At 35.7% G+C, this 15,324-nt stretch overlaps 1 protein-coding gene across 1 annotated transcript; it reads right to left on the bottom strand.

Moving 5' to 3' along the window:
• Positions 1 to 4,168: 4,168 nt before the first annotated feature.
• On the bottom strand, positions 4,169 to 13,326 carry LOC119069318 (proton channel OtopLc-like). The gene is made up of 14 exons (XM_037173373.1): positions 13,113 to 13,326; positions 9,872 to 9,943; positions 9,752 to 9,814; positions 9,617 to 9,686; positions 9,344 to 9,551; positions 6,631 to 6,739; positions 6,411 to 6,560; positions 6,165 to 6,342; positions 5,718 to 6,038; positions 5,393 to 5,656; positions 5,197 to 5,331; positions 5,076 to 5,139; positions 4,587 to 5,018; positions 4,169 to 4,523 (listed from the first exon to the last, which is right to left on the bottom strand). The coding sequence occupies exons 2-14, from the start codon at positions 9,881 to 9,883 to the stop codon at positions 4,382 to 4,384; spliced, it is 2,148 nt and encodes a 715-aa protein (XP_037029268.1). The 5' UTR covers positions 9,884 to 9,943; positions 13,113 to 13,326; the 3' UTR covers positions 4,169 to 4,381.
• Positions 13,327 to 15,324: the final 1,998 nt, after the last annotated feature.

Raw genomic sequence — 15,324 nt, forward strand, 5'->3', positions numbered from 1 at the left:
TACATTTTCTTAACGTTAAGAGTGTGAATCTAATTGTAGAACACAGATCCTACATGATGTCAATAATCTCGATACTCTACAACATTTTATACTGCCTGTTGCGTATTCTAACACCTAACTATAGGCTACGTTAGAAACCTTTTCTCCATTTAAACGAATTATACAAGTTCCACTCACTTGAATTTATAATGTTCCTTAGACTTTGAAGTACTAGATTTGGTTTTTACTTAGAACAACTTGTACAAATAAATTGTGCTCAGCATTCAACTAAATCTAGTACTTTGAGTCCAATGCATATAGAGTGGATAATATTAATTTGATAGAAATAACAGAGCAAAAACTCGAAGAATGTTTCTGAGATAATTTGGTTGGCTGTATCGAGATTATTTCGAATCAACAATAGTGTCATTTTATTAATTTTAGATCTTGAAATAGCATCACAGACAATTGAACAATGTTACCAATAGAATTATGTAGAATTACTTGAATCAACGGACGTTTCCTTTCTTTCTTACTAAAGAATTAATAGTATATTACTTCCGAGGTTCCAAGTTGTGTATTTGATAAGTGGGGTGTTACAGCCCGACCCGAAGGGTAGGGCTGTATTCCCCACTTGTCAAATAACAACTTGGAACCTCGTAAGTACAATGCTTTACGTGATTAGGCAATGTAAATGAAAATGAAACATGCCTTAACACGTAAATTACATTACACCAAATGCTCAATTTTAATAAAGAAAACAAATTTAATATTTGTTACGATGTAAAGTCTTGGGTTTATAAATTCTCATCGTATTTCTGTTGCTTTTTACAAAGTTAGTTCCACAAAGCGTATACATAAATGAGCGTACATGATGAAGTACTAGACTTTCTATTCTGAGTTCCGATCCAGAATTTTATGTGAAACACAGTAGCTTGGCCGTAATTAGTGGACTCGCATGCAATGAATGAAATGTTCAATAACAGAAATGCGTGAAGATTTACAAACGCATAGCATTACCGATTTGTGGTGGAGTACAATGTAAGCGTGTCATCGCTTTAAAAAAATCTAAATTTTCATTATTCGGTAAAATGGTTTTAACTTGCTGAAAAAGTTGATACAAAATTTTGATATAAATTCATACAAATAAGGAATCATGTTTCGGTCCATCTGTATTAAACTAGAATTTTTATTTAATATTGGTAGTCGGATACAAACATAGTCATGTTATATTATTGTTTCGTAAGTGTATAGGCAAATGTGTACATAAAATAAAATGATAAAGAAACCAGAAACAATTTACTTTGTAATTTGGATTCATTTATGTGAAATGTAAATAAATTAAAATATTTTTAACATTTTGTGTACTTACTATGACTTTATTTTCCATCAGCCGTGTTACGGCCAGGCGTTTGTACTAAGCTTCTAAGAGCACGGTTGACCCGAGTGAAACGACTGCACGTTGATTAATGTATTTCGTTTATTGGTTCTCAAGTCAACTGGGAGCTTTAAAATTCTAAAAATGTTGGAAAACAGCTGGAATTACAAAATATTCCTAAAATCATACGTGACGCCGCGATTTAACTTACGAATAGTATTTCTTGTGCACGCCTGTCGCAAAATAATTGTCGTTGTACAATTCTTCAGTGTAAATTCCTCTTCAAATAATCGCTACGTTACGGTTTTAGAACATAAATTAACCGCGCACAATTCACTAGGCAATTTACACTACACAAACGAATTGAGAATAAATTTAAATTCTTTAGGATGAGACGGACTTTACCAAATATCTAAATTGAACGTCTGTTCCGTACAACCTCCAATATGATTCTGTCTTTCCGGTAACATGTCTTTGATACAAACAAAATGATTTTCGTTATAAATTTACATGTGGCAACGATCAATGAATCGTCCACAATTCTTCGTTAAATATTTATTTCTCTCGATTGGCGCGCGTTCGTAACAAGCCGACTGATGCCTCTTTGCTGAAAAGCATAAATTTGGACGTTTTTTAAATACTGGTATCAATACCTGAAAACTATGAGCTCAAAAACATGTTTATAAGGTCCATCACCTAATGTTAGTTCACAATAGAAGAGAGATACAAAATTGTCACAAATATTCCTCTAGAGTATGGCATTTATAGCATCGATGCATCGCGTTCCCCCTATTTATATAGCACAACGAACCCAGCCAAGAACGATTAACCTGAATGAAGTAAAAGGTTTGGTATATCAAACACTAGACGACACTGTCAATAATCGAAGTTACAGATTTAATGATTTTACGGCGATACGCTTGCCGTATATTCTATTTCCCTATAAAGTTCTTTGCTTTATTTCACCGTAGGGAGATAACAACAGAATTTTATGAGAATTTGTTTTCTTCAGCAAGACAGAGTCCAACGGAAGAAACCGAAGATAGACCAATAATAAGAAACGTGGGATCGGAGGATATGCCCGACATAACTGTTGATGAAGTCAAGGCCGCAGTAGCCGAGATTAAAAACAAAAAGTCTCCCGGAGAAGATGGTGTTCCAGTGGAAGCCATTAAACTGGGGGGAGACTCCTTATTAAAGGCAATCATGGCTTTGTTTAATCAATGTCTCCAATGGGAAGAAGTACCAGAAGCCTGGGAAAATGCGGTAATTACATTGCTGCATAAAAAAGGAGACATAACAAAGCTGGAAAATTACCGGCCCATAAGCCTATAGTCAACACTCTACAAGTTGTTTATGAAAATCATTACGAAGAGGAACACTAACAAGTTCGACTTCTACCAACCTGTTGAACAAGCTGCTTTCAGATCTGGTTTCAGCACAAACGACCATTTGCAGGTGATGAGAACGCTTATTGAGAAGTGTCGTGAATACAACATCGACATAGTCTTGCTATTCATAGACTTCGAAAAAAAGCTTTCGATTCAGTGGAAACATGGTCGATATTGGACGCATTAGACGAATGTAGAGTAGACTCAAGGTACTCCAACACAATTCGATATGTGTACAAAAATGCTACTTCATGTATAAAACTTCATAAGAGCACGGAGAAATTCAGAATCGGCCGAGGTGTAAGGCAGGGTGACACTATTTCACCGAAATTATTCACGGCGATTCTGCAGAGTATTTTTAAGAAGTTAAACTGGAGTAAAATGGGAATCAAGATAAATGGAGAGTACCTGAGCAATCTCCGCTTCGCTGATGACATTGTACCGATAGCAGCGAATATAGGTCAGGCTCAGCTTATGCTACAACAGTTAAGTGAAGAGGCAATCAAAGTTGGCCTCAAGATGAACTTATCGAAAACAAAAGTCATGACCAACATCGGGGACGATAGAGAAATCAAAATTGGTGACACTGTCATTGAACGAGTCGACCGCTATGTATATCTAGGACATAAACTGAAGTTAGGTCTCGACAACCAGACTGCAGAAATAAGACGTAGGATTGGTCTTGCATGGGCAGCGTTCGGAAAACTCAGACTAATTTTCAAAAGCAAAATGAATAATAGTCTGAAACGCAAAGTTTTCGACACTTGTGTCCTTCCAGTGCTCACTTATGGAGCGGAAACGTTAACTTTAAAGAAAGCATCCGAAGATAAATTGAGAGTGACACAAAGAGCCATGGAACAGAGTATGCTTGGAATAACACTCAGAGACAGAATGATGAATCAATGGATTCGACAACAAACCAGAGAGATGGACAAACGGAATTAAGAATATTGCAGGTACAAACTGGCAGCAAATGGCAATGGATCGTACGAAATGGAAAGAAGTTGGAGAGGCCTACATCCAGCAGTGGATAGAAACAGGCTGAAAAAGAAGAAGAAGAAAGAAGAAGGGAGATAACGCTCGGAACAAATCTAGTGCACCTGAACTAGACTCGACATGAAAATAACTGAACTTTTTCTTACCTTTTGAAGGATTCATTTGACATCTTGAATTTAGTAGTAGCTTTGACGATTAATATCGCGATAATCTCTGGTGAGTTATTTGAAGTGTTTTCGTCTTGAAATTGCAACCTTCCTTGGATCATTTCTATGAAGATTTCAGTTTACAGGTTCAAGAGACTTTGAAAGAAATGAGGTTCAGATAAGGTCAATCTTTTTTCTAAAATCACCTGGTCTGACCTGAACTCTGGCAGATCAAACTGGCTGTTGAGCTGATTGGGATTTAAAACGAAAGACACAAGTTTAGTAAATAATTTTATTGGACTGAATGGTTACAACGGTTGAGAGTAGAGCTTATTTTTGTAGTGAAAAAGTTGAAGCGCATTTTATACATATATACATTGCATTCTGGTTCTTCTTTAACTGGAAAATAATTTTCTTACTAATTCTAGTTTTAAGCTAATTTTAAATTTAAACAAAAGAAATCGTTTCAATTCACTTCGATGGTGTTAGTGTTAGTGTTCAGCCGGAGCTGGTTCGTAAGCATGACGCCACATATCAACAAGACATACAGACGCATGGAACCGATAGAACATAATCAGTGGCAGTGAAATGTGATTTAGAATGTTCCATAAAATGTAGCCGTAGAAATCGTATCTGAAAAATGGAAATAAACAAAGTGAATTGATTCACCACTATATGGACCACAGTTGATTTTACCGTTCATCAGCAATGTACTCGGTCTTAACAGAAAATGTATAAAATGCCCACAATGCGACATTTGTGATTATCAAAAATACAACCAACTCTCTGCCCGGTTTGGTTTGTCTCAAATGCGAATCGTTGCAGCATCTACGCAGTCCATCAATAATAAATGGTGTTTGAATGATGACTTGAATCAGTTGAAAGAAAATGATGAAGATGTTCAACGTGGAGCCGTTTTCAATAGCCGGAACCATACTGAATATTGTTTCCAAGAAAAATGCCGGAATGGCAATGAAAAGTAGGACGTCGTCGAGTTTAGACATTGGATGGTGATTCACGTCTAGTTTGGTTATTTGGAAATAAGCCAGTACTGTAGCTATGATCATAATACCGAGCAGCACGCAATAGAATATTCCGTTGACCAGAACTCCCGTGTATAGGTAGTACCTGAGATGCAGTCAAAATTTGAATAAGGCTTTCGCGGTTACTGCGCCTTTTACTCACTCAAATGAAACAGTGATGTGGAAAAGAATGATGAAGACGATTGTAATCACCAGTGCGACAAGACCTACGTGAAATTTATTTATTTTTCAATGTCAGTTACGAATGATCCAAGAATAGTTACCGGCAAATAAGCCCCTGTTGGATGCATTGCAATCGGCATAGACGACTGAATTCGATTTGTATTGTAAGTCGTGTTCTGTTGTTGTACCACAGTGGTCCGTTTCACTGGGTGTTGAAGCCGACTGCTTTACAAGACCTTGAACAGATGACAGTTAGATCGTTACAAAATGTCTGCATTGCAGCTATCCAGATCTTACCGTTCGGTTTTCCATGACCGTCTTCAATCGAATGCTGATTGTTATTTTCATCCGAATGATTCGACTTTTCGGTGTCATGACCATGATGACCATGTCCGGGAGCAGATAATTTCTTCGGACAGTGGCTGATGTTCGCCCAAATCATGTACCAAATGCCAACGATCAGAATGTTAAACTCAATGATGAACGGATATAGATATGGTGAAACCGTGCGATGAACATAGTTCAATTCATCCGGTCCGAAGCACTCAAAATCTGGATTGGCTGAATAAAATGAGAACGAATGAGCAAGACCTCGAGTTTTTCTGTCATCAAACCGCTTTACTTGGAGTTCCATCTTCGTATCGTTGCGCAATGGCGATGGCACCAGCAGTCTCACGGACGATGGTGTGAATCCACATAGCCAAAGACGTTCCGATGGCATGCATTAAGAAAAAACGGGCTACGCCACGGTACTCATTGATGATGACGTTGATGTATTTGAATATGAAAAATAGGATGAACAGCGAGTATATCGGGAAAAGAATCTCTAGCGCTAACGTAATGACCGATGCACATTTGTAGAATGTGTAATCGTTTGCAGTCAGAAAGACCACTTGGTATATGATCAGGAGAACGGAATGGATCAACAAACCAAACGCAAACCCTGCGACAGAAAATTTAAACATTTACTGAAGATTCACCAGATGGATCATGAAAATTTAATCTATATTCGGTAGGCTGATTGAGATGATAAGACTCATAAAGGAACTCAATAAAATGCTTAACTTACAGGCAGCTCCCAATTTTAGGTACATAAATTCCCCATGACGTCCGGTCATGAAACAATATCGATGAGACACGGGTTTGACGGGCTCCAATTTTAGTTCGTGCGTTGCGAAATCTTCCGCATCAACGTATATATTTAAATTAATATCATTAAGATCTTTTGGCCCCTCTAAATCTGATGCCTGAAAATTTTGCAATTTTTTTTTTTTTAGTTACGCCAAATTCTCAATCAGTTTGTGGTTGGTTTTACATTTATCTTCTCCAAATACTCCTCAAACAATCGCTGTCTGCGTTGTCTTTCTTTGATTGCTATCTTTGCTTTACGCACGTGTAATCGAATGTCGATATAGAGGAAAATGAAATAAATGAATCCAATCGATATCATGGTAATGCAATAAGCCTACAAAAATCAAACAGGTCGACAGTAGAAATGATTTTATGCTCGCCAATGTGTTCGCTAATACTCTTACCTGTGCGAGTGGATATTGACTATAAAATGCATCGCCGATAAATGCAACAAGTGCAAAGATTACCAGAAACACAGCATATATTATGGCGAATACTGTAGCGAAGTAGCGTCTGAAAAGGTTACAAAGAAATGTTATGTTGGCATGGCAACGATTTTCGATGTTATCACGCGTATGTTATTAGAGGCGCTTAGTCTTGCATTTAATCGCATTTATTTATCAAATTTGGAAAACCCATTAAGGTATGTAAATTTCCAGTTCAAAGAAAAAAAAATGTTTCGCCAAATTAATTCTTGTTTGTTCATATAATTGATGAAAATTGATTAGCCATAGGAGAGAGTAGCGGGAAACGTTAAATTAATTGATCAAAAGAAATTGGGACGATCATATAAAGCTTATTTTATCATCAACTAAAATATTGTAACAGATTGTCATCAATCATGACGACAGACAATAAGTTACGGCACTACGTGACATCATTTCCTTTTATAATGATTTGAATCACCACTGATTTTGCTCATTTTTAGACCCGTACGAAGTACTGGGGTCTTATAGGTTTACGCATACGTTTGTAACACGTCGAATTGGACTCCCTGAGTAAGGGGAAACCTATTGTGGTTGTCCAGAGATGCCAAATCAGCAAGAAAAAAAATGTCCGTCTGTCCGTCCGTCCGTCCGTCCGTCTGTCTGTCTGCACGATAACTTGAGTAAAACGCATCCGATTTTGAAAATTCTTTTTTTCCCCGTTTGGTAATGTCAAAAGACAGGCTAAGTTCGAAGATGAGTGATTTTGGATCGACCCCTCCTGAGCTAGGGCCCAATTAGTGCTTTACGGTTTTTCGAAGATATCTCCGGACATTTAAACGCTATACTCGTAAATGATACATCGAATGAAAGATATTTACAATACCGATCGACAAAAAAAAAGTTTATGGAAATCGGATGACCGACTTGTGAGTTAGACCCCTTGGTGTGAAACAGGCACAGGGCGGCAAGCAGTTTTTGCTTGTAGGTCGGCCAAATTTGAACATATTTCGTTCGTTTTAGCTTTATTAGATAGGTATTGACCGTACCAATCAGGGAAAAAAAGTTTATGAAATTATGTTCTCCGGAGCGTGAGCTAGGTCTCTTGGAGTGAGCTCTTATCTGGCTACTCGGCCGTACAGTGAACGTGGAGTATTTTGTCAATATCTCGAGTAAATTTTGACCGAATTTCATGATTTTTTTTTTGTTTGAAAGGTATTAACGAATGTAAAGCGTCGGTACTATTTTCGGTCTCCTAACAAAATGGCTGCCGGCGGCCATATTGGATTTTAGTAAAATAGAAATATCTTGGGAAAAATGATACTTAGAGAGTTTCTGTTAACATGGAAATAATTTGTTAAGTGTGAGGGGTTTCAGGGATTCCATATATGGACATCTATATATACCTATATACAGCTATATTGAGCTATATACAGGCATATAGAGCTATATAATAGGAATTTATGAAATTTGACTTCGTACGGGGCTGTCTATATTGCCTCCGGCAATTTAATTGTATATGATAACAAGGCAAAGAGTGGATAATGTAAGTGATTTAAAAGGAAGAATAGTTTTTCAGCAGAGAAGAAAATGAAGTAAGAGAAATGAAGAGTTTCACATTAAAGGCTTTTGATACAAATAGGTGTTTCGTACGGGTCGGCGTTAGCTATGTTTTCGCTAATAGTTGAGGCATAAACATACAGTCTCTAGAGCATTCAGACTCTGTGAACCCGCAAATCGCTCAAGTGTTAAGTTTTTCTTTTCGTATAAAGTCAAATTTGACAGAACAACCCTTGGTAGAAGTATCTATCTGGTGCTGTGCATCAGCGCCACCTTCCACTGTTATTGCTTGCCTTATCATTTATTCTGATTTTATCTGTCTGTGACGATAAAATAAACATCTTCTCCCTTCGGATAGAATAGTTATAGAAGAAAAATTTGTACATTTTATTTTGATAATGTTATTTGTGGTCCGAGCGTAGCGAGCAAAACGTTTTCGAAGTGTCAGCTGAGGTGAGAAATAGTTATTTTCCCAACGCATGCTAAAATGCTTTTTCGAATTCGCTAAAAAAGCCATTTAGCATAAGAGGAACAAAGCTTTTCCTAAACGACGTTGGAAATAAGCGACGAAGTCGCAATATTTTAACACCAGTCTAATCTGTCGGAATAACACATTTTTCTCAATCTAAACGCGTGTATCCCATTCCTATACTGAGTTTACCTATTCCCGAGAAATGTGCAAATCATTCCATAAAATCAATGGGACAAATGATAGAAGTGGCACTTCTCAGAAGAAATTTACAATCAAATTTATCAATGTACGTAACCTGGAGCTATTAGCTTTTCATTGTTGAAACGAAAAAAACCCAAAACTCAAAGTCAATTCGTTTTGTCACCAAATCCCTTAAAATTGGGTTTCCCAATACAGAAACTTATCTGCAGACGAATGAAATAATCCTTGTTAATAACTCAGTGCTTTTTCATTAGAAATTATTTTATGGATGGGCAATAAAATTATTCACGCAACCAGCTGTGTGCAATCAGTGGCAGAAACAAACGGACGAACATTTTTTTAATCAGATTATGCAATTGAACCATGTGTGCTATTTTAAAACAGACGTTGCTATCACGATTTTACACTTCGGATTGATCTTTTCAATGAACTTTGAATCGGATGCTAATTGTTACTTACCTGGAATGCTTTGATTTTTCGCGACTTGTTGATGCCGGTGGAATCAGATGATCGTGGTCTGTGTGATGTGTTGAGTATAGTGACGGTGCATGTGAAGACAAACGATTGAAAGTAAACTGTTGCTGTCCAATAAAAGTAATCGGCGACTTATGATGTTCATTCTGACTGTTTCGTTTTGTCAATTTTCTGAAGTGCAAAGTATTTGTTCCTGTTTGGAAACAATTGAAACGTTAAAGTTTGCATAACGGAGACCAGGTCACTATAATATTTAACCTTCGGTCTCGTCTGAGGCATTTTTCGTTTGACTGGCAGCTTTATCCGTTCCATGAGAAGATGTCGAAGCCTGTATGATTAAGGGATTTAGAATAAAATTAATTCCCTCGCAACGTTAGTTCAAATAATCCTTACATTCTCGTCCTCAACCACTACTTTCAGTGGCAGTTCTCCATAAAGGGTTGGTCCTTTCGGTTGCTGTGACAAAGAAGTAATAAATAGGACAAATTGAAAGAGATAAAGAGATATTCTTACATCGGTGTCCATAATGTGCAAATGTCTCACTTAAAAATAATCAGGTCCTAGCCACCACCTACAGTCCTAGGGCTGTTAAATAAATCGATTGTTTTATTTGGCGAAACCATTCTAAGTCTAAGAATTTCTTACAAACAAATAAAACAATGGTCAAACGTACGACAGAATGTTGTCGCCGCAAACGTGGAATCACAAAAGCTGAACAAATTTTCTTTCATACTTTTTAAATTATTTTAAATCTGATTAGTCAGTTTCACATGCTTTTTTGGTGAATATTTTAATACGGTAAATACAATAGCGTTTGCTTCGGTTAATCCGGTGGATAAAGAATTTTTATTTTCATTTTTATTTTTCGTTTTATCTTTTCGAATCGAGGTAAGTGTCTATATGCTAATCATTATATCCTATTGAATTCAACGAGCAAGACAGTGAAGGGCATCGTTATAATGTACAAATACGTGTGCGATAATAAATAATAAACAAAATAAATTCGATTGCCAACACTAAGCTGAAAGGAGAAGCAGCGCAGTTCTAGTAATTGTATCAGACTGATTCACTCCAGTTACAATTGGCTATGTTTATTTTCGGTGGAAAGAGCACAATACCACATTACTGAAAACGTGGAATCTCATGATATGAACCTATACACAGCTCAGAGACGACAAAAATGAGCGATGAAGTCTGGTAATAACGGCTTCTAATATAGCAAAGATGCATGTTAAAACGAATGAAGTAATAGTATGTTGTGTTACAAGTATTGTAATGTTGATTTTTTTAGCACGAGACCCAAGTTTTCCTTACGAGCGGAGCGAGATGGAATAAGATTCCATAATCATATCATAACGGTTGAATGCTTGCCGTCTTGGAAAGGTTAGTAATAGAATATAATATTGCTGTTATGAACATACTTCTTTTACTTCATTAGACCACAGATCATCCGGTATTTTTGGCCACGTTACATAATTTTAGTTTAGTCATTTTAAAGATTGAGAGTATTCGGTTATTGAACCAAGTATGTCTTGAAGGCAGGATTTTCCAGTTAGTCTTTTGATAATGTTATACAAGGAAGGACGTGTTATAATAATGCTTTATAAATTTTGTAACTCAATTAGTCTGTCAACTGCTCCTCAAACTTGGAAATCTAACATTAAATGTAAGTCAACCTAGATTTATAGTTTTCTTAGTGTTTTTAACATTAAAATTGAGTTTGAGATCTACTACTTCTTAACGTTTTTTTTTCGAAATATGTCTTATTGTAGATGAGAAAGGAAAGATTAAGTTTCGAGCAGTGCTGTAAATGTTCACATCTAACTAAACTTAGGAGTTAACTTAGCAAGTGTTAACTACTGTTGACGCTTACCAATCTTAGAAAACCCGGATTCGCTCGAAAAGTTTTCTATAAATAAATCAATTTAGTTCAATCGGAAGACGAGCTAACAAAACTAAGATCTACGTTTCTGTCAAGTCCTTACACAAACGTAGCATCTGACATTTTAAAAGCGATGGAATTCTTGGGTTCAATAATGGAACCAATATTTTCATCAAATTGATACCATCTTGATGAAAATACTGGTAAATCGAGTTATTTACCGAAAACTAAATAATGCTCGAATTTAAAACGGTTAGGAACAACGAAAAAATTTAATTTTTACCCTCTTGCAGACGAAAGGGATATCATCGTAATAAAGAGATTCAATAACATTAGACATTATGAGAACAGATTGCTGGGATTTTCATTGGACAAATTCTTCTAAATGAGATCGCTCATGTTTCTGCATAAGCTAGTGAGTACATACAAAAACTCCAAAGTATCTGTTCATCATAGTAAGGAGATTGTCAGAAAGAACTAACCATCAGTTACATATCCCACGTCAAGACAGTCAACTCAGAAACACAGTGATGGTAAAAGTAGTGCTTGAGTGGAATACGATTACGATTCATTCAAATAAAGAATTTTGTACAAGATGCATTGAATGGCTGAAGAGATAATTTGTCGTAACTTTCGATGGAAACGGTCACGAGAAGAGTTTGAGGTTTTGTTTCTTTAAGAAAGATCTTCATGTAAGGAACACACTGAACTTTGTGCTTTGTAAGAACGACTTGAAATTTCATTTTGTTAATTTTCTTGTTTTTGCTTTAATCAGATTAGGTTAAGGATATGATTTTGCAACGTTTTGAAAATTAAGCCACGATAGTTGAATAAGGCCTAGTCTTTAACTTTAATAAAGAAATTCATTGATATGACGCATTGACTCGAAAATAGGAGTTTGAATATTATTGCGCCATAAGAAATACATGGCGCGATTATCTGTCGCAATTACATTTCGAGCCAATCGTCAATATCATGCCACACTAAATAATGTTTAGTAAAAATACCCAGAATAATCATCGGTGGCTCTTCACGATAGAATAAAAATTAAACAAATAATCAGACGAATGAACACATTCATTGTGTTAGACGGTAAACATATCAACATGGACTGCAGTATGTTTAACAAGTCTATTACTTTTTTCGATCTAAGTAATACCTAAAACAGACTTAGACTAAATATTTGACTTCTGCAGTTTTTACTTTTGAGAAACGGCAAGTATATTCGCTATAAAATCATTGAATCTACTACTTTTTCTGTTTTGTTTAATCTACCAATCATAAAAACACATTAACCAGAGGGGCTTCGCTTATTTTAGTCGTTGTATTTGATAACAGATGTTTAATTTGAAATTCTCAATTATGATTGAGATCAAGAGGTACCAAAGAATGTACTCGCGAAGAGGATGAAGCATAATATATCATTTTAGCCGTAGGTATTCATTTTCAAGAAAAGTCCTGAGTTTTTACAGTTTTGTAAAATTGATTGGAAGAAATACAGAACTTGACAACTTTCTCGCCATCGATGAAGTGGTCAAAATTCCATAATAAAAAGTTTTGCATACGAGACAAAAGAGAAAGATTTTCAACAAGTGGGACTTTATTGGAGGAGGAATAATTATGTTAAATACTCCTTTGTTTTCATTTAAAACCTGTTAGAGTTTATCAAAAGGACTGAGTACGTCCGGAACTATTAATGTTTATAATTAAATGCGAACAATTCGCTATAAATATTTGTATATAACCACTTCACTCACATGCAACATTTATCCCACATCCAACAATCACAAACATTAAAATTTTGTTTGGAATTATTTGCTTCATCAGATAGACGAAATTATCACAAAGAACAAATTAAAATTTTACTCTCACCCGAAACTGTAATCACTTTCGAACAAATTTAACTTTAAAAAAATGAATTCTCTTTGCTATGCGAGCGAAAACACTGCAATTTAGATGCTTCTACGCGAAAGTCTAAAACTTATTTAGTTGGAATATTTCTACGTTTACCGCCACAAGACAATATAAATCACATCACCAGATCTTAATCAGTTTAAGGGAATTTACGAACTGATTATAGAATTGGCAAGACATTGAATTTCTCGAGTTTAAAACAAAAATAAAAAAAAATTATCACAAAAATCAAAAATAAAATTGTCTGTACGACGCTAGATTTTAGATAAGGAAAATTTTCGTTGTTTTCCTGAATGGAATTACATTGGGGATTTATCAAATAAATTGACAAATTTGATAAGCAAAAATATTAGAGTTTAGTCTTGCGGTCATCATCACTGAACGGGCCATTGTTGTATTAAATTTTGATGTTTTGATTATTCAATTCTCAAATTCACTTACCACATCAATAACACTGTACAACTCGTCGTTTCAATACGTTTTTTGAATGGAACGTACGGATTACTCATCATCACATTTTGTTATTTTACGGATTTTCACGGAAAATCGTATTTTCTGATCCGATTTTGAATCATTGGAACATATTGTTTCTATTTCGTAGTAAAATCTATGACTACATGCGAGAGCTGTAGAGGGAAAGTATATTTTGTTTGCGAATAATGAGCACAAAACAAACGGTGCGTGCATGGTTCGGATGTATTTTGATTAGATTTTACATAGTTCAAGTTCTATACACTATTTCCATAATGTACGACAAGAATGACTGGGTGGATATTTATAGGCGCGACGATTCTATACGAACGGCCGGATCTGAATTTTTTCTTCGAGTTGGTTTGTAGTGACTATCGACAAGTATCATTGATGGCTCTTTCACAATCCATTTACATTTTCAGGCAGTTGTCAACAACAAAATTTTTCAATGTTTTTACGTCGACTTCTCGATGTATGCACAGCTACTGCCATTTTAGTTATTTCTTAATTGGTATCATCCTCTAGTAATATTTGATATTTTTCGTTTAGAGAACTGACTAACCCAGCCATTTTACAGCAGTCTGGATCACCGGCTTAACGTGACTTCCGAACCTCGAAGTATCCAAATACTCTCTAATGAAAGTAAGGTGTTTAACTGATATCTCGCCTAAATGTAGGCTAGACATTTTGCACACAAATTCATCGTATTTACGTGATACGAGTCATTCAGTGTGAAGACACTGCAACCACCCAAATTTTGAAGCTTAAAGCTTAGCGTTTGAATGAAACAGTCGGATGTAGAAATAATGCGATATCCTGGTAATCACGTTTCCGGGAAATATTTTTGGCAAAAACTTGGTTACAGGGAAATCGATCCTTCGCTGAACAAACCATTGAAAAATGTATGGACCGGGAAGTCAGTGGTATATTTTTGGTTACTTTGAAATTTTGACTCAGCTGTATACAACATTTTTCGCAATAAAGGCGAAGGAAAGTCCTACTTTTCGTTACTTATTGCGAAAACATTATTTCTATGTCTGACAACAGTGGAGAAATTTTTATGAAATTTCTTAATTTTCTTTTTTTTTAATTGATTCGGAAAATTTCAATCGTTCCCTTATCAACTTGGAGTGGCTTGTAGTGCTATATCGGTTCTTATTATGCAAGAAAGAATGGTAGTCCTCAGATCATATTTCAAAAACGTAAAATTTCACAAACAAAATAATTTTACAAAGCAGACAGGAGATAATTGACCGTTGATCGTTGAGTGTAGATACCGTGTCATGATTTCATTCATTAATTCTTGAATTGCTGAAATATTTCCTTATCCGAGTTAACATCTCCATTCGGCGTAATCGACTCTTTATTTCACACGGTAAGCAGAACGCTAACCGACACTTCATTTGCGTTCATTAAATTGTTTTATGATTGATTTTCGATTTACGATAAGATATGTACGCGGCACTACTATGATGAACATCAATTAATGATTTATTGAATAATCCTGGCGCAAATGAATTATTAATTTTGTTTGTCGTATTCATGTCGTCAGTACAATTTTTTGACTGATTGCATAGTTAAAAACTGATATACAAAACGAAAGTGCGTAATTTGACACGTTTTTATCGCACGTTCCTACCAAAGCCGGTGTTTTCATTACACATCATTTTATAATATTTTGTCTCAGTGACATAAAACA

The sequence above is a fragment of the Bradysia coprophila genome (assembly GCF_014529535.1).
Source record: "Bradysia coprophila strain Holo2 chromosome X unlocalized genomic scaffold, BU_Bcop_v1 contig_26, whole genome shotgun sequence".
Lineage (NCBI taxonomy): Eukaryota > Metazoa > Arthropoda > Insecta > Diptera > Sciaridae > Bradysia > Bradysia coprophila.